This window comes from Bactrocera latifrons, unplaced genomic scaffold (genome assembly GCF_001853355.1).
Source record: "Bactrocera latifrons isolate USDA-ARS-PBARC rearing strain unplaced genomic scaffold, ASM185335v1 scaffold_121, whole genome shotgun sequence".
Taxonomy (NCBI): Eukaryota; Metazoa; Arthropoda; class Insecta; order Diptera; family Tephritidae; genus Bactrocera; species Bactrocera latifrons.
Window position 1 is genome coordinate 853,336 of NW_017534642.1, and position 25,811 is coordinate 879,146.

The 25,811-nt window shown below is 37.8% G+C and overlaps 2 protein-coding genes and 1 long non-coding RNA gene across 11 annotated transcripts in view; 2 read left to right on the forward strand and 1 right to left on the reverse strand.

Moving 5' to 3' along the window:
- LOC108978433 (beta-amyloid-like protein) overlaps positions 1-11,749 on the forward strand; it is a 129,351-nt gene extending 117,602 nt beyond the window's left edge. The window contains exons 4-12 of one of the 8 annotated variants that reach the window (XM_018948709.1): positions 4,579-4,717; positions 5,316-5,537; positions 6,557-7,146; positions 7,209-7,361; positions 9,369-9,518; positions 9,626-10,296; positions 10,358-10,502; positions 10,558-10,737; positions 11,384-11,749. In XM_018948709.1, the coding sequence (XP_018804254.1) occupies positions 4,579-4,717; positions 5,316-5,537; positions 6,557-7,146; positions 7,209-7,361; positions 9,369-9,518; positions 9,626-10,296; positions 10,358-10,502; positions 10,558-10,737; positions 11,384-11,491 (2,358 nt within the window). In that variant the 3' untranslated portion in view covers positions 11,492-11,749. The remainder of the gene's footprint in view (positions 1-4,578; positions 4,718-5,315; positions 5,538-6,556; positions 7,147-7,208; positions 7,362-9,368; positions 9,519-9,625; positions 10,297-10,357; positions 10,503-10,557; positions 10,738-11,383) is intronic. The other 7 variants (XM_018948713.1, XM_018948711.1, XM_018948712.1 and 4 more) reach the window with 7 other exon arrangements.
- Positions 4,654-25,811, reverse strand: part of LOC108978436 — a 78,543-nt gene continuing 57,385 nt past the window's right edge. Inside the window, exon 7 of the long non-coding RNA XR_001994111.1 lies at positions 4,654-4,712. This is a non-coding gene — a long non-coding RNA (uncharacterized LOC108978436). The remainder of the gene's footprint in view (positions 4,713-25,811) is intronic.
- LOC108978434 (homeobox protein vnd) overlaps positions 25,015-25,811 on the forward strand; it is a 33,356-nt gene continuing 32,559 nt past the window's right edge. Inside the window, exons 1-2 of one of the 2 annotated variants that reach the window (XM_018948719.1) lie at positions 25,015-25,128; positions 25,198-25,566. The gene's annotated coding sequence lies outside the window, so the exon portion shown is untranslated. Of the gene's footprint in view, positions 25,129-25,197; positions 25,572-25,811 lie in introns of those variants that run through there. The other variant, XM_018948721.1, reaches the window with a different exon arrangement.

Sequence of the window (25,811 nt, forward strand, 5' to 3'; positions counted from 1 at the left end):
TATACAAAAATTTACAACGAATTTCTTCATTATTTTTACTCATTTTTGAACAGTTGAAACTTTTTTCAATTTCCCCGAATTTAATTTTTTTTTTCGTTAAAAAAAAAAGCGAGTTGGACTTTCAAACATTTAAAGAAATCCAACGGGTTGGACTGTCGTTATATAGAAACTAAACGAATGCGAAGCTATTTTTTATTGTATGCTTTGAATTTTCGACAACGAAATTTAAAATGTATCAAGTTGAATATTTCAATATTTCGCAATTGTAATAATTTAAACAAAAATTGTTCGGTAAAATTTATAGCATAAATCCAATTCAATAGCATATCCTCAGGCGCCTCAGACATTTTAATGACCACCATACCGTTGTTTTCAATTCAATGTAAGCTTAAATTTTTTGAAAATATAAATTTCACCAGCAGTTAACAGTAATATTTTAAAACCATAATTTGAGAATTTTTTTAGATTTTAAGATTCTTTTTCGTTGGAATAATATTGATTGCATATAACATATATACATATGCTCTAGCACATCCACCCAGTAAATATTATATATTGCAATTATGTATGCACCCTTCAATCTGTTTAGTGGCCACCAGCAGCTATCATTGACCAACCACAAACGAAGCCATTAATTGTGTGGCATTTGTCGGACGCTACGGCTGTCAGGGTCGTTAGTGCATTTTCAAAAGGCCGCATGCAACTGATGAGCCACGCATCTTTGGCATGAAAACCACAAAATGTCGGCTTTGGGCTTGGCGTGGTGGGACACTGGGTGCCGCGCATGGCGATTCGGAAGTGTTCTCAATTAGCGTCGAAGATTAAGTGAGATGAGCTATGAAGATGAGGTTGCAGCGGTTGTGGAGTACCACGTGAGGAGGTTAGAGTTGAAGAGATAACTAATTGAATATAATTTACGTTGATGTTTCTAAGTAGAATATGCCGAACAAAGCCTGCAAGTCAGTAGTAGCTTCGGATTTTTGGTTGGCAGGAGAGCGTTTGTAAAAAACACCGGTAAACTTGAAAAGTTACTGAAAATGTTTCGTAATGATATATAATATGTATATTTACGTATAAAGATGTTTTGCAAAAACTTTCCCAAAGAAATCGCAAAAATTATATTTGAAACCGCTATAACACAATTGAGGCGCTATTTGTAGCACACTTTTACGCTGCAACTCCCGGTAGTGTAATAGCGCATTTTAAAAATGCTCTCCCCAACACTAAATGTTAATGAACGTCGCAAAAGCTGCATCTGAAGTTTCAAATATTCCACAGCTAAGCCATAAATTGCAATTTAAGCGCGCTTCCATTGTTTTTATTGCAAAAACACTGACGATAATATTGCAGCGCGACAAATATGCCAAACGAGCTTTTATTGATTTATTGCTGTCGCATTACAACAGTGTCAGAAATGTGTATACATAGCTATATATACATGTATGTAGATAAAGCATTTTTATGGAGACCTATAACATTTTCTGTGTTTCTACATGGCGTATGAGCAACATCAGCAGGATAAATGCCTTTGCAGGCTAAAATATACATATGTACATATATGTATGTACATATGTGTACCAAATTATATTTATATATATTCGAATTGGATCGTTATTTCGCATAGCGAATTCTGCTTTGAACTTTTTAAAATCCCGAAATTTTGGTGTTGAATTTGAACTGTCGCGATCCAGACTTTTCTATTGAAATTACAATATTTGTTTTAATGAACATATATACATATGTATATGCAAGTGAAAATGTTTTGGTGGCGAAATAATATTTTCGATCAAATGTATACAAATAAATTACATAGAACATCGAAGCGGTAGAATTAATTGCCACAAGAGTGCTCAGGAGGCCTGTCAATTTTTTAACAATAGCAATTTGTTGGTTTTTGAAGTTTAATGAAATAAAATAACATATAATAAATACGGGATCCCGAACATAAATTATCTAGTACCGAAATCCCGCTAAGCACACGAAACAAATATAATGACAGCAAAAATTTAACAAAGAATAAATTCGGGATCCCGAACATAAATTTCCTAGCACCAAAATCCCGTTACGCACACACATCAAACATAGTAACAGCAAAAAGCTAACAAATAATAAATTCGGAATCAAAAACTGAAATTGTCTAGTCCCGAAAGTGCGATATGTACAAATTCGGGATTCCGAATTGCTCAAGTTGGCTCAACTGTATGTATGTTTGTGCACATTTCATGGAATGTAAGCGATATATAATATATGCATGTGGCAAAAGCACGTACGCACTCACCAATACAAACAAACATACATACATACACAGATGCATATCTATGCTAGTTAATATCACATTCACATGAGACCAGCGCATTTTCCTAATAAATTTCAGCAACTGCAGCAATGCCACTGCAATCTGAAGCGCATCGTTCATGTGGTTGGCAATATGATTGCATGTGTGTGTGTGTGCGCGCGCATGTGTCAGTTTGTAACAGTTTATTATGTATGCATGGACTGCTTATGTTTATGGCGCTCACAGTATATTATTTTGCAAATTTAGATGACAAAATTAATTTTATTGTTTGCCATGCGAGACGCTCAAACGCACATATGCGCACACGCATACACATGCATATGTATGTACAAAGAGTGGATATAATTCGCAACAGCTGCCGCATAGCTGTGGTTATTATCTACATATGCGAATAGAGACCTGCATTATTTGCGTACGTGTGTGTGTATGTGTCCTTTCCGCCCGCCTCTGCCGCACACCTTTGCGGTCGTTTGTCATGCACCAGCTGCTGCAATTGTGCAATATAGGCCACGCTGCGCGCAACCAGCAGCCGACCAACCACTGTCCACAAATATTGCCTAGTTTTAGGCGTTACATTGCATGCGCCGTGATTTATATGCGTGCGGGTAATTGGAAACGCAGCTAAGAGGCTCAATAGCTGACAAACGCACGCACACAACTGCCATTTGCCACATGCCACCTGCCGAACGCTAACAACTGTCTCAGCTTACGACAGCAACAACAATCACTCAAAATCAGTTTAAAGTGTTGGCAGGCGGGCGCTTGATCAACCGTCCCACCATTCCAAGCATATCGATAATCCGTCCGTTCGAGCGATTGCCTTGACATGCTCGTGCGTGGACTGCTGTCATCGTTATTGTCAATGTGAGCGGCAAGGCGGCGAGTTAAGGTAGGCGAAATTGATTTGATCGATACACGTGCGCACACACGCATACACTGTCATGCTTGTAGGAAGGGCGCACCTGCAGCAGCTGCTAGCCCGGTCATTGTTTGTGTATGCACCACGCTTATCGCCAACAGCAGCCTCACGCAGGCACACATGCAAGCGCCAGCTTTGCAGGCAATATCACTGCATTTCAATGGAGCGTATTTTATTGGTTGTTGTCATTTGTCGTTGGCAGCGTGCTGCTGTTTCAATTAGTGTCCGTGTTGTTATTGTTTTTGCTGTGGTTGACGCGTATACCTTGCAGCGCATCGATGTCGTGTCAAGGTTGTACATGCCCCGCACACACACACGCGCGCGTCAGTGTGGCATTTCGCCCCAACATTGCAAATCACCGCTCCAACACTTCATCGGCATCACACACACTTGCGCACGCATGCATACAAATGCGCATATATTTGCATAAAAGTAATGCTGAAAAGCTTCGCATCTGCTCTTCGAGCTACTTATAGTATACCATTGACAGTCGCTTATTTACTGCATTTTGGCAATTAAATTTCTTTTTAAGCCAAACTCATCGGCAATGATGGCTCATGTCATCATCAATAAGCGCCTCAATGCCACTTTCGTCGAAGTAAATTCATTGCAAGTGCACCTAATTGCTAATTAAATTTCTTCCTAGTTGTTGTTGTTGTTAACAGAAAACCGCAAAATAGCCTTTAACAACAACAATGACTTATGTTTTAGTAAAGCATATTAAATGCTGTCATGTGTGACATCTCCGCAGTGGCAAAATCTATCTGAAACCGCTGAGAGCGATGCATGGACACGAGGTGGCCAAGACCTACAAAGCCAAAGAACTTCCAAGTCAAATCCGAGGAAATCTGCTAACAAACATTCATGAAGAGCGGATCAGTCAAAATAAGTGTTCTACTAGAAGTGTTAGTAGACGCAAGTGAACCAGACAATCAAGTTTTCAATAACCCAGCCTTATACCAAGCTCATCTTAAGGCTGTAACTGTTCGAAACAGAGTTCTTGAGTCACACGAAACTTAAGATTTTATGGAACTGTTGGATTTGAGAATTTTCGAGCTATAGTTGATATCAACAAATCAAGTATTGATTAAAGTTATAGCAATTGGAGCAGCGCCACCTACCTCTGCACTATACTTGGCTTTTAAAAAATATCACTAAGAACTTTGACTATATCAGCACATTTTGTAAGGAAACTGAATAACTACGACATCAAGTTTATAGTGACAAAATACGAAAAGTCTTTTTCGACTACCCAATATATTGGGCCAACCGAGAAAAAGTGTATACCCTAATATAGCTCAATCAATACCCTGTATATTAATAAAAAATATTTTTCACTCACCCTCTATTCCTTTTCTTACAGGCTTATCCGAATCGTGATATCACTAATATTGTTGAATCTTCGCATTATCAGAAAATCGGCGGATGGTGTCGTCAGGGCGCTTTGAATTCGGCAAAATGTAAAGGGGCACATCGTTGGATCAAACCATTCCGTTGCTTGGGTGAGTAGAATATGAAAAAAATGCAAGAAATATAAAATATATCATTTAATTCAATTTATTAACATAGAAAAAGTTAACGAAATCGTAAAGAGGAGAATATCGAATAAGAATAATAAATATAACAATAAAGTATTAAGCGATGAATATAAAGAGAATACCTAAAATACAATAAATATTTAAAAAATAAATTGAAAAATGGAGAAAAAACATAAAAGCAAAAATTGATTCCGTAAATACTAGAAAACAGGCCATATTTTTGATTAGAGAATTTAAAAACAATACTGAGCAAAACGTAAAAAAACATAGAAAAACCTGGAATCAAAAATTGATAATGTAATTGCTAGGAAATAGACTATATTTTCGAAAAAAATATATATGAAATCATAAAACTAAAAATTGATATTGTAATTGCTAAAGTATGCTTTTCTTCCATATTATACGAACCACCTAACTAATATCTTTCGCCCTCTCCCGTTTTCTCTCTTTCTCTTTCCTTCTATTTCTAACTTTTTCAACCTCCTACTGGTTTTTTTTGTTTTTGTATTTTAAACCGTACAACGGCAAACATCTGCTTGCTACATTATGCACTTGCTTTCAGAAGGACCATTCCAATCGGATGCCCTACTCGTGCCCGAAGGTTGCCTCTTCGATCACATCCACAATGCCTCACGTTGCTGGCCATTCGTTAGATGGAACCAGACTGGCGCCGCCGCTTGTCAGGAGCGCGGCATGCAAATGCGCAGCTTCGCCATGTTGCTGCCCTGTGGTATTTCATTGTTCTCGGGTGTGGAATTCGTTTGCTGTCCGAAACATTTTAAAAGTGAGTATGAAAAGACGTAAGCAGGGGGGTTCCAGGTAATTGCGGATGAAAGTAAGTGTGGGCGGGTTGTTGGTAGAAATCAAGTGTAAGTGTGCTTGTGTGGTTGAGTGTCTGGGTGTAAATTGGTGTTGATGGTACAGCATTTCTTGCGTAGTGCATATATATATACCAGTTAGAGCGTATATAGGTCGCCATTAAAGCGGCTAGTGCATAGATAAATAGCAAAGAGTAAACGAAAACAATGAAAATCAATCAACGCAGTAATGTTAGAGCGCTGGCAAAAACAAAAACAAACAGCACATACTTTACTACGCTCAAATGATTTCTACCAAAACTCACTGCATTGCTTGTTGCAAGAATGTCGTTTTTATTTTGGTTGGCAAATTTGTCGAAATGAATTTTCAGCACTGCTTGGCTGCCGCGTAGTTGCCACATGTTCAAATCCCCAATCGACACGTGCGCTGCAGCATAATTGAATTTTAATGGCAATCGTCGCCACCTGCCGCGCTGAGCTTTGCTGATAAAATCTGCGCTAAATGCAACGATGCGTTTTTTATTATATCGCCAAAGGGGTTTTAATGCACTGTTGCCACATTTCTTCCGTTAGGTAGCAATTATTTTTCTGTCTTCTTGAAAATACTACCCTTTCTGCTACAAATGCCCATCGCCCTATTCGCCGACATGCTTTTATCTCTGCCTTTCAAGGCTAAGAGAAGACTCAAGCTTTGCTCTCAGCTAACCGGGAATCTCAGCATTACTCTCAAATGCAAAGTGAAGTCATAAATTTCATAGTACACACAACTTATCACTCCCCTGCCTTCTTTGTTATCTCTCTTCATAATGGAATTTCTAAAAACAATTTTGCAATAAAAATCTGCAATTCACACTTGATCTTCGAGAGTCCACACTTCCTCTGAACAGTTTGTCAACCGCGCTACACTCTTCGTAGTTTCTCCTTCAAGTCTAAAAATTTTACTAACACCACTTTTTTCTTTCAAACTACTTCGCCTACGCATCAGCCGATGAGATACGCGTGAAGAAGACCGACCTACCCATTATCGCCCCAGCTGAGATTACCAACAGCAATGTGGACGTGACTAACGATGATGACAATGACTCTAACTACTCCAAGGATGTTGGCGCCGATGATGATCTCGACGATGAAGATGATCTGATGGGCGATGATGAAGAGGACGAAATGATCGCCGATGAGGCAGCTGCTGGTGAGGCGAATAGCTCTAATGCTGACGATTTGAATGGTGAATATGATTCCGGCGAAGACTTGGACAACTATGAGGAGGATGGTGGCGGTGCAGCTGAAGAGCAGTCGGACAACTGGGATTTGCAGAATGGTAGCTCAAGCGGCGCGAAACCAGCGGCGGTGAAGTCCAACGCAGATGAGGCGGGTGGTGCAAAGGGCAAATTGGGTGTTGAGTCGGTGGTTAAGGGCGCAGCTGGTATGATGGCTGACGCGCCAGCCGCATCCACAGCACAGCAACAGCAGCAGCAATTCCCCACAGCGCCATCCACTAGCCAGCCCACCGTCGATCCATACTTCACCCACTTCGATCCGCACTACGAGCATCAGAGCTACAAAGTAAGTCAAAAAGTAAGTGTACTCCATTCAATGTGCATTTTATCAACACAAAACCGAACATATTCTAAAACAAGGAAGCCCAACAGCGCCTCGAGGAATCGCATCGCGAGAAGGTCACACGTGTCATGAAGGACTGGTCCGATTTGGAGGAGAAATACCAGGATATGCGCATGGCCGATCCCAAGCAAGCACAGACATTCAAGCAACGTATGACAGCACGCTTCCAGGTGAGTGGGAATGCTCCAAACTGGTATTCAATTATGCAGTAAGCGAATATGTATGTGGGTGTATGCATGCAAGAACACACCATCTATTTAGACCGATATGTAGCTGTAGTTGGCACAGCTTTGCATGTGAAAGTACGAGCACTCTTTCTCTTCCCGCACTTTTCTTCAAAAGCTCTTTCTTTATTATTATTTTCTTTTTGTTATTATAACGCATGACACAGAACAGTCAAACGATTAATGAGAGCATCTCAAACCTGTGTTAGCAACAAAAAAAGCTCGCTTCCAAGTTTTCTCGTGAAAGCTTTTTATAAAAGTGATGTGAGAAAACTTTAAGAACAGGTTTTACAAACTATTTTACGTTCTCAGTATTTTACTTTTTATGAACGCGACGTGAGAAAGATTTCAAAAAATCTTTTACAAAACTATTTTCCTACTATTTCAGTTCATAAAAAGTTTTACTAGAACTCTTTAAAGCTTAATGCGCTAAGCTTTCACATTTCAAGCTTGAAATGCTCTCACCGACCACGCCTCATTTCTCATCGTTCATTATCTACATTTTAGTTTTGAATGTAATCAATAATTTTATTTGCCCTTTCCTTTCACTTTTATTTGTTTTTGCATCTACACATTTTTAACTAATTTTCGCACATTCTGCACTTAAGTTTGCCTATTTATTATAAGCCAAATGGGAGCGAAAGAGACATCAGATTGGAAGCTTTTATAGCAGTCATTAATATATAAAATAAGTGATACAAAATTTACTACCCCAAAAAAGTTTTGCTTTTTTTCCCCTAAATGTAGCCTGTCTTGAGTTATAGAACTAATTAGCTGAGCATGATTTAGTTATTCAAAAACTCAAAGGAGTGTTTATGCGAAAGCTCTAAACAGAGTTAAAAGCTGGGTGAACAAAAAGCTAATTTAATTTCATAATGAGCTTTTAGTGAAAGTTTACTAGACACATGAAAGCTCACGGTATACCAGCATCATATTGAAAATTTGAGCTCAGTGTAAACACTTTTGTACCAAATTTTTACAAAAGCATACATTTGTGATGACCTTAAGCTAATAAGCGACCCTTAATTTTCTACTTGAAAGCTGTGACTTTTGAAAGAAATTTTACTAAAAATACCCAGAAAGTCGAAATGCGGAAGGCCTTATCGGAATTGATTAAACTGGATTGGAGGAATCAGATGTTTGCATAAAGCCCTTAGAAACAGCTTATCACTTGTACGAAAACTTTTCCAGAAGAATAATTTAATTCAATTGCTTATAATTAGTGATGTAAAATGTCGCGAGAATATTCTAAAAATAGAACTTTGATAAAATTTAAAAATATCATTTATACGAAAGCTCATTACAGTTTTTGCAAAAGTGTATAAAATTAGCGGTGTAAAATATTATTTCCCTTTTCGTTTAAACTTTTCGAAATGACACTATTCAATAAACTTTCCTAAACTAAGCTAAACTTTTTAAAGAGGCGTTTTTATTTTTCTCTAAAGCACATATAGGGACTTTCAGAATCCTGGGTTCGGAAATGTTATGTTTTATACAATTAACACGAACAAGCTACTATTGTGAACGGAAGATTCCAATGTAATATACATACCACATATAATCTATGTAAAAAGGTGTGAGAGCTTTTGAAAATCACACTATCCTTGTAGAGCCGTAGAAATCCAATACTACAATACACTAATAGTAAAAGCATCTCCTACGTCGCTTTGTCATCACTTCAGATGCTTGAGAACCAATCTAGTTTGAAGTTTACTTAGCGTATTCATTCATCAGAACTCACTACGCCAACACAACCACCGTAAAATCATTACAAACATTTTCCCTTTTTTGTTTTGATTTAACTCAAGAACTCAAAACTTTCCCAACCACTGCAAAATTCGAAAATCAACCATTCAATCCCCACAACAAAATTGCAATTCGTTCATTCTTCTCTCTGATTGATTCTTTCTCTCTTGATGTGCTATACGTCTTTATATGGGAATGTAATTTTAGACTTCTGTTCAGGCACTCGAGGAGGAAGGCAACGCCGAGAAGCATCAGTTGGCTGCCATGCATCAGCAACGCGTGTTGGCCCACATCAATCAGCGCAAACGTGAAGCGATGACCTGCTACACTCAAGCGCTCACCGAACAGCCACCAAATGTGAGTTATCCACCAACACGTATCTGATCCGCAAGCCTAGAGTGGAATCACAAAATTTTGAGCTACTCATACTCTCTGCTTTCTTCAAACTACTCTTTTGTTCACAGGCTCATCATGTCGAAAAGTGTTTGCAGAAGCTATTACGCGCCTTGCACAAGGATCGCGCTCATGCATTGGCCCACTATCGTCATCTCTTGAACTCCGGCGGTCCAGGTGGTTTGGAAGCTGCCGCCTCGGAGCGACCACGCACATTAGAACGTCTCATCGATATCGATCGTGCCGTCAACCAATCCATGACCATGTTGAAACGTTACCCCGAATTGTCTGCTAAGATTTCCCAATTGATGAACGACTACATTTTGGCGCTCCGCAGTAAGGACGACATACCCGGCTCATCGTTGGGCATGAGCGAAGAAGCGGAAGCCGCCATTTTGGACAAATACCGCGTTGAGATCGAGCGTAAGGTAGCGGAGAAGGAACGTCTACGTTTGGCCGAGAAGCAGCGCAAGGAGCAACGCGCCGCTGAACGTGAGAAATTGCGTGAAGAGAAGTTGCGCTTGGAGGCCAAGAAAGTGGATGAGCTTCTGAAGTCGCAAGCCGAGCAGGATGGCGGCGCCAGTGGTGCTGGCTCCTCTATTTCAGGCTCCTCCTCCGCTGCAGCACTAGGTGACTCCAAGGTGAGCAGCAAAGAAATGGGCCAGCTTACAGATCCCACTAAATTGGCGCAAAGCGATAAGGACAGCACTGGCGGTGAGGAGTACGCCGATGTCACTGTCAGGTAAGTAGAACACAGGTGTTAAAAGGTTAACAATAATTTAAATTTCCACTACCACTTGCAGCACCAAAACCCAAACCGTCCTGCCCACAGTCGATGATGATGCCGTACAGCGCGCCGTGGAGGATGTAGCCGCCGCTGTCGCCCACCAAGAGGCTGAGCCACAGGTGCAACATTTCATGTCGCACGATTTGGGTCATCGCGAATCGGTAAAATGTCTTTTATTAACGAAATGTGTTTGGGTTTCATACGAATTCTTTGCAGAGCTTCTCGCTGCGCCGCGAATTCGCACATACGCACGCGAACAAGGAGGGACGCAATGTCTACTTCACTTTGTCCTTCGCCGGCGTTGCATTGCTAGCGGCCATCTTTGTTGGTGTCGCAGTGGCCAAGTGGAGAACATCTCGCTCGCCACATGCGCAAGGCTTCATAGAAGTTGATCAGGTGAGTTGAGTATAAATTGAGTGAGAAGCTGCAAACTGCCGACAGAAAGTTTTGGAGAAAAATGGCAACGCAGCAAACTCTGTTGATACTGGAAGAACACTGCCGTTTCATTATTTTAAAAAGTGATTAAATATAGAGTGTTGCTTTTTTCACTGAAGATATAGTATACGAGCTTCACTTATGCCTCAAGGCAGCTTTCCTCGTATATGTAGACCATTTCAGTAATATGTTATTTAATTTACATATTTTTGCGCTAAACCGATATATATCAGCATACCGAGCTGATTCCATKTAGCAATGACCGTCTGTCTGTCTGTCAGTCCATCTGTCTGTATATACGCGAACTAGCCATCAGTTTCAGAAATGTCGATCTGAAATTTCTTCAAAAAAATTGGCAACAATGCAACCTCTGAAATCGACAAGAAATCTTCGACAAAGGCGGGATGAATTATAGACTAAGTAAAATATGCAATCTCAGAAGAGATTTCTCAGACTGAGTTGTCATAGCATATAAGTAGATGAAGTTCTTATATGCAATCTTTTGTGCTGGTGAAGGATATTATAGCAACCAAAGTTAACGTTTTTCCCTGTTTTAAATCTATTTATCTCATGCAGCTAATTTACTCACACTCTTTCACATTTCTAGAACGCCACCACACATCACCCCGTTGTACCGGAGGAGAAAATCGTGGCGAACATGCAAATCAACGGTTATGAAAATCCAACATACAAATATTTCGAGGTGAAGGAGTAAAAGAAGCAACCAAAAACATATAAACTTAATAAAAAATAATAATAAATTTGCAAATATTGTAAACGCACTCAACAACTCAGTAAACCCACTAAAGGAAGCGTAAGCCCCGCCCCTACCCCTAAAAAATAAGAATAAATAAACTCCCACTATAAAAAGCCTGCTTTATCATCATTACCCACTTATACATACAACTAATAATAATACAACAAATAAGTCATACTGAAAAAAAAAAAAAAACAACCACAAACCCGAGAAATATACAAAGAACCAAATTTTCCAAAGAAAAGGGATAAAATTGAAAATAATTTTAAGAAGATAAAATTAAAACAAAACGGAGCGCAGTTCCAACATTACATACATAAAAATGTGTGTAGTAAGAGTAGAGAAAGAGAGTGAAAGGGTAACAAAGGTAAAAGAAATAATAACTGTAATAATTGCAAATAGTAAAAACGAACAAATAGCGGAGCAGAAGCAAACCATTACAAGCAGAAGTAAAACTCAAAGCGCAAAAAAATTAGATGAACTTTTGAAATATGAAGAAGATATGAAAGAAAGAGATTTTGAAAATAAAAAGTGAGCTCAAAAACAAAGATTTCAAACACACAACAAACACATACAGTAATTTTCATACACTCACCACCACCACCACCAAAAATATGCCAACACACTCACTCGAACTCCACACTCAATCGATGGAAGGAATAACTCAAAATAATTCAGCATTCTTTCATACTCTACATTACAAAAACAAAAAGTATGTTGTTCTTGTTTAGAAAGTATTAATTAAAAACCCAAAAATTATGTGTAATAATAAAGAGTAACAAAAACTTAAAATATATATTAAAATTTAAGTAAATCAAAGGTCAAGTGAAAAAAGCAATTATTTTTAAGCAAAAAGTGGAATTCGAAATTTTGCAAATGAAGAGGGGTGAGCAAATTTTATTTAACTTGAACAAAAATCATTTATTGCGCAAAGAAAGTTCGAAATAACAGTAAAGTGCTAAAGAGAGACAGTGAGTATGCGTTGCTGTACACAAAAGTGGGTGAAAATATCCTAAGCTGAGCTTAAAGCTTTCTAGTAGTAGGGCAGACGGGGGAAGTGTTAAATTGCTTAAGTTTGGGAGTAAGTAAAGAAAGAGAGGGAGAAGGAGACAGGAGGTAAAGAACGTAAAACTGATATCTGATATTCTGAATTACTAAGATACACAATTGTATACAACTGCTGAAAGAATGGGGGAGAGAGATAGGGTCAATGCCATTTAACTAATCAAAAAAAATGTACAAAAACTACTGAATGAGAAGCGAGAATTGAGTGCTTGTAAAAAGTAAAAGACACAAACTAAACGAGATAGAAGCCAAGAACTTAAAACCGCACTTTAAGAAAAACTTGCAAAATGTAGACAATAAGAGCTATTGAAGACAGAGAATTAGTTAGCGAAAAACCAAAAATCTCTACAGTGAAAGAAATAATTTCCAATTGAAAAAGGGTTTTCCTTATCACAAGCATCTTGAAATTAAATCTAATGGTTAACACAACAACTTACATAGCCACATAGAAAGCTTTAAGCGTGCTTTTTTTTTTTTTTTGTTAACTGTCAAAAATATTTATTTGAAAATTAATAAGCAACTAATAACAACTAAAGGTTGCATTTCAAATAAATATGAAAGCTCAGCAATTAGCTGTTAAAAAGCTCTTATAATATCATAACTCACCAATTGGTTGCTAAAAAGCTCATATAAGAACATCGGTACGATCGGTTTGGTAACCATATTGAGAAAAATGCAGCATGAAAGCTTACAGAAATCATAAGCTTCCATTGATAATGGTGCTTACAGCGCTTAAAGCTTTTCACAGTTAATAAAAAAAAGTTCCGCTCTCACGCCGTAATAATGGATATTTTCACACACATACACAGGAAAAGACATTTTTCGCCAATGAAATGAGTTTTGGCGAATGAAATTTAGAGAATTAAGTGGTTTTTTTGGTGAAATGGAAAGGAAATTTGAAAAAGCTCTCCACACCTATAAATACATATATATATATAAAAAGCAACTTTCACTCACTCTACTTCTAACAAATAAATACAACAAAAATAACAATCGCCTGCTTTTCATTAATCCCTTAAGACGCTGTAAGAATGAATAAGTGTTTAGCATTAGCTGGTTAAGAATTCTCTATATATCTATATATATACACAAATATATGTATATATAAATGGAACGCAAAAGCTGAAGATAATGCAATGAAGCGCATAAACATGAGTACATAAGTATACATACATAACTAAATAAAATGCCTGCTGCTATTCTTATACTCAACACATAGAAAAACTTAGAATACATGAGAAAAGTACTCAAGCACACAAACACAGAAGTTTGTTAAGTGAGAGTGTTATGTATGAACTTAAAAAACGCTTTGAAATGTGCGGAGCATATGGGTGGTAAAACGGAATCAACAATTGCCTAAAACGGCACAATTAACTAAAAGAGCTATCAAGCTGTCAGTGAAAAGCTTTCAGTGAAAGCTCGTAATATTAGCAAACTCAAAGTAACTAAAAGAGCTTTGAAACTTTGCGTACAAGCTCTCAATATAAGCAAACTGAAAATGAACTAAAAGAGCTTTCAAGTTTTCAGTGCAAGCTCTCAATCAAGAAAGTTGATAATTACTTAAAAAAAGGCAATTAATTAAAAGAGCTTTCAAGATGCCAGAGCAACCATGCAATAATAAGATATACAAATTTGGAGCAACTTAGCGAGCTTTCGATTTTGTGCAAGAAAATATGTATTTATGCTACAAGAGTGGAACTTTTCAAAGACTTATGGTACTTTTAATAACAGGAAATAGTTTTTAAAAGAACCGCTCAGACTATTTTACAAAAAGGAGAATTTCTGAAAGCTGCAGACGCTTTTACTTCCTAGAAAGCTTGTTAGTAAAAAGCTTTTCGAGCGCGCTTCTTCAAACTCGCTGTTATAAAGCGAAATTTTCGTAAGCTCCATACACTTTTACTTCATTGAAAGAGCTAAAGCTTCCTTGAAAGCGTGAAAGCTAGTTGGTAATAAGCTTTTGAAGTGCACTTTTCAAAACTCGCTGTTATAAAACGAAATTTTCGAAAGCTTCATACGCGATTACTTCCTTCAAAGGTCGCGAAGTTGTTGGTAAAGAGCTTTTAAAACGCACTTCTTCAAACTCTCTGCTATAAAACGCAAAACCATTTTGACTGAGATTTTTTTTACCCAAAAACTCTATCTGCAGAAAACAATGGGTTTTCAGTTTTCTATGAATGGCTCCACCCACTGATAAGCTCGAATGGCGTCAGTTAGCAGAATTACAGCGCGCAAAAAACCACTTATCACGCGTTGGCTGCCGTTGTTAGCTGATTACTGTGGCCACGCCCCGGTGAGGTGTCCGCAAATCAACGTTTAAAGTGATAAGGCAACACAAAGAAACGACGTAACTTGAGAAGGCAAACAGACATGCATTTCCTATACGACAAAAACGCATTCATATCAATTTCCATATTTCTATTATATTATGAAATAATTGTTTTTAGCATTTAGTACAATTAATTTAGTGTTTTAATTATATAATTTAATGACTTTAACTTGAGAAAGACAGTTTTGAAGATTTGTGCAAATTTAATCAGACACTAAATCAACACTCGAAACTAAGGAAGCGCATAAGTAATTGAGATAAAGTGAGTAGTTATAGTAAAAACAAAAACTTAAAAATAGTTTAATTAAGTGTTTCATTTTGTCTCTGATACATTTACATACTACATATGTCTACATTATAAGGACTTGAGGACCATACACTCGTTTACAGATACGTTACCTATTTACTTATTACTTAATTGAAGAAATGCATTTTTGCGTTCTACTTTATAGATAATTTAAATTTGATTGATGAAATTGATTACATTTCGAAAAGTGAGGCCCAAACGCGCAACATAAAACGGCTGAGAATTGTAAACATTAGGAAACGTAACTGTTTATGCAGCCGCGCTGCTTGCCAATGCGCTCTCTCTCGCGCTCACGCGCTGTGCGTAGCAGTTTATGTGAGTTTGTTGGACACTTAGCGGGTTCGCTGCGTGCAGACCATTATTTTCTGCAATTCTCAACCGCCTTATGTGGTTCACAAAAATGCAAAAATTCTCCACTAACAAGCAGCCAGCAATACACACACAAAAAACAGTATACAACATAGCGAAGAACAACAACTCTACAACAAATACCCTATGCATAAATATTGCTAAAAAAATTATTTATAAATAAAACGAAACTATAACTGCGAAACAACTACAAACTCTTAACAAACGCGTAAATTCAATGCAACTCTAAGCGTTTAAGTAAAGAAACGCTAAGGAAACCAAAAACCTAGTCAAAGCTTAAATATTTTTCTGTTCATTTATTATATAGCAAACCATAACACATACACGCATACATACATACTATATATATATATATTTAAAATATATAGTATACAACATATATGAAAAAATAAAAAGCAAAAACCAAACAATAATAATAACAACAACCGCAACAATTGATATTTACACTGACAATTAGCGAAGAAAGAGAACAAAAAAGCGTAGAAATAAATTTAAAAAATTTATAAAGCAAACATAAAAATGCCTACAAACAGCTGATGAAATGAAGAAATTGTAAGCAAAAACCCCGTCCTGCGTGAATTAAACAAAAAAATAAAAATACACTTAAAAAAAGCAAATAAAATTAAAAAAAAAATTAAAGCAAATAAAAGTGGAAGACACAAATCAAACAAATACAAACAAAAAATTAAAACTAAAAACGAAAATATGAAGAAAAAATATCAGCAAGTAAAGTAAAAAATTTAAGTTGCGGAAAATACAGTGTGTAAGCTGTATTGAAAAAATTTAAAAAAATATATAAATAAATAAGTATAAAAGCTCGCAACTGTTTATCGACGTCGCTCGCCCCAACCCCAAAAACCAACAACTTTTATTTGTCATACATGCTTCAAATACAAAGATTTTTAATTTAAAAAAAAATTTAATTAATATTTATTATGTTACTTCTTTTTTCACTTTTTCGTTGTTTGCGCAACAAATAATTCACACTGCAACAAATACATTTATTAAATACTTAATTATTATATATTATTGCATAGAAAGTCAACAATAACAACCAAAAATTATACATATAAATTAAATTTAAAGTACCATTAAAACAAAAAAATATTATATATATACATATATATGTGAATGTACTCAATGACAATTGTAATTGCAACAATAATTGTACGCTAATATATTATATTTAAAAAGTAACAACAACCACATGAACAGTAACACTACAAAAAACGAGTCCCCAACCTACAATAGCTAATGCATGCCCAGCACCCCGACCAGTACGCAAAACCAAAACTACAGGAACAAAACAGGAAACGCCACAAAAACAACATTTAATTTATATTACAAACAGTTGGCAACCTTTTTTGCCAAAAACGTAGCGAAAACCAACATATAAGCCAACACATGCCACGTTGCAACAGCAACAAGTCGCTAATACCGACAAGAAAATGTCCCCAAATGTTATAAAATGCGACCAAAAATTTGCAAATACACTGAGAGAAATTATACACTTTTATTGTGCAAGTCCATATTTTCGAAATTTTCTAACGTAAGCCAACCGACAACCGACAACCACTTCCACACCACACGCCCACTTGCAAGCGAGTCAGGCAATCAACACAATTGCCCACTGTGCTCGCGCATGTACTTGTATGTAGTATTTGTGTTTGTAATGCAGCAAGAAATTATAATTGTAACTGTAAAATGTTTCAGCGCAAAATGCAAAGATCTAAAGTAATTTAAAAGTAAACTGCAAACGATTATATAACTAATGTAAGTTGTTGTTGCGCGCTAAATAAAAACAAAGGAACACAAACTGGAAATGTCGCGCGTACACTTAAAGAAATATTAGCAAAACAATGGTTTATTCAGTATTTAAAAGCAAAAGCAAAAGCAAAACACAAAAGTCTTTAAGTCTTTAAGTGGTAAAACTGTAAGTGGAAAGATTGTATGCAAATATGGTAATTTAAATTCAGTGTAAACAATAATACTAGAAAAAATAGTAAAACAACAACATAATGAATACTTAAACACCCACACAGACACACACTCACTCACATATATGTATACACACACAGTGTAAAGCAAAGGGCGCACAGTGGTGACGTCGCGGAGAAAACAAAAAAAAGCAAAAGCAAAAACAAAAAAAAAATAAACAAACAAACAAACAACAAAACAAAAACAAAGTAACATACAACAATTTTTTTCTTTCGAATTTTTTGTGTTCTTTTTTCGAAATATTTTGCATAAATAATAAAATAAAAAAAACAAAAAACAAGTGGAGAATTCTTTTCATTTGCCCGCAACTGATTTTAAAGGTGAGTACACAAACTACCGGCTATGAAGAGCTTGTATCCACCTGTAAATTTCGAAAAATTGATTTTATGCATATATTAGGTAGCCGTCGAAAAATCTTTTCGTATTCCTAATCAAACTTCAACATATTTTTTTCATATTTATAATGAACTTTAATGAACCAAATATTTACCATTTTGGTCGACCATTTTTTGCCATTTTTTCGCTAGAGAGATTATTCCATCAGTGTAAAACTCTTCTGGTTTCTCGGCGAAAAACGGCGACAAGTAATTTTCGCAGGCTTCTCTTGAATCCCACTTTACTCCATTAAGGAATTTTTGCATCGACCGAAACAAATGGTAGTCCTTTAGTGCAAGGTCAGGGCTATATGATAAATGCATCAAAACTTTCCAGCCAAGCTCTCTCAGTTTTTGACGAGTCATCAAAGATGTGTGTGCTCTAGCGTTGTCCTGATGGAAGGCGAAACCCTTTCTATTCCTTTTTTACAAAATCCACCGCATTGCTGGATAGGGCTTAAAATGGGGATAATGATGGCATAAATGCGGATGCCTGCGGTCTGGGGTTCACGCGTTTTCAACCAAATGTTACAATAAAATGTCTCTTCGAAAAAGGTAATACAAAATCCCAGACGCCCCTATTCTCTTGTTCAAAGGCGCGAACGCTGAACTAAAAAGTAATATGGGATGGGAAAGTAATGGGATTCATTCTTCATAAAAAGCTTTAACGAAGGCCAAATGTTGAGAAGATAGTTAGACGACATCGGTTGCCTTATGTAGCTGTAAAGCAGCTATGGAAAAAAGGTGGAGACTCGCAACAGTGGTAGTATTTTGGCTCTATGGTATATTCGTCGCTCGAAAAGGCTACACTCGCTAAAAAGCTGGAAAGCATCCAAAGAGCGCCTCTCATGGACAACTCCGGTACACTGCGGATTACCCCAGCAATGGCACTTAATGCCATTCTACACTTAGCAATCGTGGATATTATCGACCGGTGCATTGTCGCTCTAAGCCTCTTAAAAGTTCGGCATATGAAGGAGTCCACTCAGAGTCACACTGATATTCTCCCTTCCTTAAATTGCATTCTGGACTGAGGAAAATCGCTGGGTCGAGCAGGGTGAAAAAGTTGGATTAGTAGTCTCCTGCATGGAATCCTTCCTCAATCTTAGATTTAGGCTACCGGACTATGGCAGTGTTTCTCAGGCAGAAGTGGCTGCTATTAAGGTAGCAATAGATATGCTACACCGGTTCAACTTCTATCAGGGAGGTGAGCATTCACTCCGACAGCAGAGCGGCGATATTCGTGTTAAGCTCGAAAACTGTGCGCTCAAAAATGTCAAGGTATGTCCGCCTCCCTAGAAATACCATCATGCTACTTGATCATCAGACTGGCATGGGTTATAGCGAAATACCTGGAAAGCACCGCGTAGGCATATCCCGCTCTCATCGGAGTGGGAACGAGTTCGATCTCCGTTGTTATCTTGCGCTCTACCACTGAACCTATGGGTCTCGCGTGTTTGTTAAACACTCTAAATTCTACATTTATCAATCCTTTGATACTAAAGGCTTCTTTCTTGTGAAACCGTATAGAGCAAGGTAATCTTCAGACTATTTTGGGTACTATTACCAATAACAAAATTAGCTAGCTTCGTGAATGTTTTTAGAACATTTACTAGTCCAAAATATTGATTAATAATCTAGCACGCAATTAGAATTCTAATTTTAATCACGTACATGAGGAACAGCCTATCATTTTTCAGATATCTTAAATCGATAAAAGCTCACTCCATACCACTTACCTAATCAATGATCTTATAGTAAAAATCCTCTTTGGCWTAAGTGCATTATTGTTTAGCTTAAAAGTGGCTTTCTCGAGCCTAAATCGCCCTACTTAAGTTCCTAAAGTAGACTAACCACTTAATACAATCAAAATACTCCATAAATCAAAATCCATAGAAAAACGCTTATCGTGCGCATTATGGCGAATTCCAATTGAGTTCCGAAACCATGCGAGAAGACAAACGCACTTCAACAACAACTCGAACCACGAGTGGCCAACACATGTAGCACGACATAGAATTTGATATACGATCGACTGCGAACGGTAGATCGAATGTGTGAAGCAAATGAAGTTATGTATGTTATGCGCTATGTTAACAACGAACAGCGAAAGAGAACGCCGAAAGGTGCTGAGTGTTCCTAAGTGGGGAAGTGAGCGTGCAAAGGTGGACAACTTTTTTTATTTTGAAAATTAAAAAATATATATTTTACTTATATGCGGTAGTGGACAAAGTATTTTAGTATTTTGAAATAAGTTGAAGTTTGATTAAAAATACGAAAAGACTTTTTCGACTACCATATTTTACTTATATATTTAAAAACTATGCAATAAAATACTTTTTTAGTTATAAATTTAATACTATTTGCATTTTTGTCGGCATTTTCATAACTAGAAATTCCAGCGCATCAAAATCTATGACCAATCGCCGGCTTTCACACAATGTATCCACGTATAGCCCCCAAAGTAAAATAATTCCTAATATATTTGAAAAATTGCCGCGCAAAAAAAGAACGTGTAGATAATGACGGAAAACGGCAAAATGCACTTGACTTAGCAAACAAAATTTCATGATTTTCCATTACGTGTCAGTGCATTTTTATCTTTTTTGATAGACAATGCAGTTGGAGATATGGAAAAGTACAATGAGGGTGTTCATGATGCATTAGAGTGTCAATATTTTCAACTTTTCAAGAGTTACAAGAAGGTATAATGACTTATTTATTAGGAGAAATATACAAAGTAGTATTAAACCTAACTTTCAAAGAGAGTACGAGATATTAAAGCCATCGACTGTGAACAAACAAAACAGTGGAAATGCTTTGCCGAAAATTCAATTGTGAATTCAGTGCATTAGTCTTCAATAAATAATAAAAGCTCTCAGGCAACGACCTTTTATATTTTGAAAGTGACTATTAACCGCAACCGCATACTGCGCTCAGCTGCGTGAGTCGCCCAACTGCAGCTCACTGCCCACGTCTTTATCTCTATGGAAGTCGCATAACTGTAATCACTTTACATGCCAACAAGCTTTGACACAAATCTAATAACTGACATAGCAAGCGACATTTTTCCGCGAAATACAAGCAATTGCGTGCGGTGCTGCAGAGTTGTAGTTGTAGTTTATAGAATTCTACGCTGCGCCTTCCGCGAGTTTGCCATTTCTGAAGTGGCCACTTGAGTGTCGATTTATGTGATGTTATGTGATTTTGGCGCTGCACATAAGGCCTTTCGACAAATCGACAACTTAATCTGGCGGGCAATTATTTTTAATGTTTACTATTTTATGCTGAGATTTAATGATTAGAAGTGAGGAATTTATGAACTGCGAATGTTTGCACAAAATTATGCATTAATTGCATTATATATGGACATTTTACTATAGAAGGATGGCATAAGGTAGGCTATAGTTCTTTTGAGGCGATTGCCGAAGGCGCTTAACTCACGAACATGATTGCTTAAAGCGATTCTTACAGCTTGCGTTCGAACATGGCATCCTACAAATTCTTCCATTTCCATCTTTCTCAGTCCTGACTTACCAAAACTAAAATAAACATAGAAAATCTTTGCGCAGTTCTTCAACTCCAATCTCACACCTTATCACCCCGAGTTTCTCTCTGTCCTACCTCCGCTGTTACTTTCTAAGCTAACTATATCCCGCTGAAGCGACCACAGAAATTCGTTTAGCTAAATTTTGCTTAGATCTGTAGAGGTGCGAAAACAATGAATCAAATACGACAGTAATGTGCGAAAAAGATCAAGGTCTAAGCATGGTGAAGCGCAACAAATGGTCGCAAAGTTAGGATTGACGCCTCGAAAGGTTATGCAGAGTGTTTGGTGGAATTAGAAAGGAATCATCCACTATGAGGAGCTGCTCCAGCCTAGTCGAACGATTGAGACTACATTTCACTGTCAACAACTGATGAGATTGAAGCTAGCAATCGAAAAAGGTCAGAACTGTTCAACAGAAAGGGCTTCGTCTTCCATCAGGACCACGTTAGACCACACACATCTTTGATGACTCGGCAAAAACTAGCTTGACTAGGAAGTTTTGATGCATCCATCATATAGCCCTGCTTGTGAATGTTACTTGTCACAGTTTTTCGTCGAGAAATCTAAACATTTTTACACTAATGGAATAATGTCTCTTAAAAATAAATGCCAAAAAGTTGGCGACCAAAATGGTACATATTTGTTTCATTAAAGTTCATTATAAATATAAAAAAATAAGCTGAAGTTTGATTAGAAATACCAGAAGACTTTTTCGACTACCCAATATTTCGCACAGAGTAGCATGGTTCTTTGAAGCTCTGCAAGCAGCCATCAGACGATGGGAATGATATGGTAGCGTCGCGCGAATATTAATACCGATCCGCTTCTGCTACGTCGAGGAATTGTTTTGGAAATATTCAGATCTTTCAAACTCTATATGTGTATGTACTTTTACTTGACTTGTTGCTGTCCTGAAAGCTCGATAGCTTCCGAATTTATTTATGACTACACAGAACCTCTTTAGCGTATTTGCACCGTTCCACTTTGCCGACGTAGATGTGACTGTTTTGGGAATATTCTAGTCTTTCTAACTTTGTGCTCTAGAAGTTCTACTCTGAAGATCGATAGCGTACAGAAATGTTTAATGCTACTCAGAACTTCTCTTTCAAACTTAAAAGTTGAACAGATCATTATAAGATATCGCTTTCCAGTCTCAAAAAACACACAAATTATGTATAAAAGAGAACGCTCTGTCTGACTAAGTCTTTTATAAGTCATAAACGGCTATTACACATCAATAGAAGTGAGGTTAGCCACAAGTTCACTTCCCTAATCTTTCCGAACCAAGCTTTGTTCACTGGCGGCTGTTTGTCTACACCCTAAACTCAGTAATAACCACAACAACTTCATCAATGCAAAACACAAAATTGACGATCATTATCGGTACATTGGATGGCAATCAATCAAATCGTAAAAATGCGTGAACACCTTATAAAAATATTTGTGCTTGAAAATGCCTACAAACCCACCAAATAAAACTGAGCAGTCCCCACAGAGAGGATCACGCGAGTGAATGTAATTGAAAGGCAAATCAGAATACTTAAGTCCAACAACAACAATTCGTAGTAATAACAGTTGCTGTCGAAAGTCAATAGAGCACGATAAGCGACAGAAGCAGTGTGGAAAGAGAGACGCGGGAGCCCCCGAGTAACGACGGTGGCCAAAAACCAGTAGTCAAAACAAGCGTTTATCCGAATCAAATGCTGGAAGTACAGGGTAATATGACCTTATCATGCGGCCGAGTGCAGTTTATCAGCAAATAGTAGCAACAATAAAAACAATAACGAGTGTGACGTTGGTGGAGCAGCCTTCGACAGCGTCAAATTTTGGGAGCAGTTAATGGGGGGTTGCTCAAAAGTCATCAAAGGTTAGATAGTTATTGCATGCGGGCAAGTATTTGCCTTGACAGCTTGAGCAAATAGAAAATAATATAAATAAATGACAAATATAAATACTCGTATAAAGATAAATAATAAATCGGAAAACCCAAATCGGCAGCAAAAAACTTGACGAAATCTGATAAACCCCATGCCGGTGATATGCAGTGCTAAGGCAACGTCATAGTATTCAATAATCATTGTATTCCTCCGCGGTATACACGCTCACGGCGCACTCGTGCGTTCGTCATTTGATCAGATGCCAAGAAGCGAGTTCTGGTCAAGTGATAAGCGCAGTCTTCGTTTATTGTTCTCCAGCTTATCACACGCATATTGACAGCGTTCATGATTGCACGCGCACGCACACACCGGCGAGCGATTGCATGCGGGCGTAGGGTCAATAGGGAAGCGTTAGATTGAAAATAACAAAAAGTGAACTAAGCCCGGGGTTGTGCGCTGGGTTTGAGACCCGCCACGTAAAAAATACCCTAAATGAAAAGTAGAAAAGAACCTCGGATGAGAGATCCCCCTTCTAAACTCGACTATAACCGCATAAGCGGTGTCGGCGTCAATAAGAAAAAACTTAGCAAAGATTTGGTTTCAATTTCATTCGATGGTCGATGAGGTACTGGTAGCGGACAGACCATAGAACTGCGAAATTGGGTCAGTCGGGCCAACGATTAAGGCTAAATTAGAAGGCTTAGAAACATTTCACATGCAACAAAGCAAGATCTCGGACTGGGCTTGAAATATTTACAGTTTGACTTCGCAATACTCATTCAGTTATTTCTACAGCAAAAGTGGTAGTAGGGTACACAGTAGAGAACATAATACCTTTTAGGAAACTCGCTTGAAAGAACGTCTCCTCTTTTAAGATGATATTTACTAGTGGAAAATAGTAATGCCTACGGAGAGTGGTGGTCGAAGACTATGAATAACCTCATCCGCGATAAGCAATGACTCACCCGTTCCCAGGACTTTTTTATCCGATCACGGACTCTCAACTCGGCAGAATTCTCCGCTACAATAGGTTGTTGGACTCACTTTCCAACAGGGACCACCTTCCCAACACACGCGCAATTCCGTTCTTTCGTTTACCGAACATGTTGATAACACCTAAAAATGTTATTGTTGTTGTTTTTGTAGCTTTGACTCACTATCAGTTGCACAAATCAAATATTGATAACTACACATCGCCACCAAAAAGCCAACCAACAACATACCTATAACTGGGTAATGGTAAATGTAAACAAGACGCCCGAGGCCGGCTACCGAGACCACCACCAAGGCAAATAGCACAGCACCACACCACACAACTGCAGAGGAAACAACAACAACATGGATGGTAGCGAGATACCAGCTCAATGATTGTAGGTGAAATCGTCAATGGTGACAGATAGACGACCGCGATTGAATGCTGATCAGTATCCCCTGTCTCTTATACACCTCTAGATGTGTATAAGAGACAGGCACCACACCACACAACTGCAGAGGAAACAACAACAACATGGATGGTAGCGAGATACCAGCTCAATGATTGTAGGTGAAATCGTCAATGGTGACAGATAGACGACCGCGATTGAATGCTGATCAGTGTCCCGGTCGCATAGTGGGCCGTACGAGGGACTCGGTAAAAGGTAGTATATGCGGTGTGCGCACGCTTATCAGCAGCACGTATCGGTGAGATATGGACGCATACAGGCAAGCCAGCTGGAGCTCATGGACAGACGTAAGCATACAGCAATTGGGTACTAATCAACTGGGCACTTTTTATACTCGCCTAAATATTTCTTTACAGGTTAGTTGGTGTACGCGTGTATGTTTCTATACATGTATGTGTGACTTGCACCGTTTATGGCACTATATACGCCGTTTAATAGCACACATTTCAACTGATATCGACGATTGTGGGGGCTTTCGAGTAGTAGCAAATCGTTGCGCCACCACTTCAAACACGACCACAAACGCTAAAGCAAGCACCACGGGCAGCGCAGAAGAGATCAGAAAGGTTCTGCGCCAACACAAAATTTGAAATTCGAGATCGAAGTTCAGAAATCGCGGAGCGCGTGAGCAATCGGCGCGGGTGTGGAACTAAATTGATATAAAACTCAAACGTTCATTACAAAATATAAATCAAACAATTAAGTGAAAATAATCTGGAGAAAAAGTGAAGTATTAATAAACCAATACCAAAAAAAATTTCCAATAAAATCTTAACAAGTAGAAAAACCCATAAAATCAAAGGAAGAAAGCATAAATTAAAAAAAATATATCAAATTTAAAATATAAGCTTAAATTCTTAAGCTTAAAATTAGAATATAAATAAAAATTTACTATAAGACAAATTGTTTTTGAACGCTCGATTTGTATGCTATAGTTGTCCGATATCAGCGGTTCCGATAAATGGGCAGC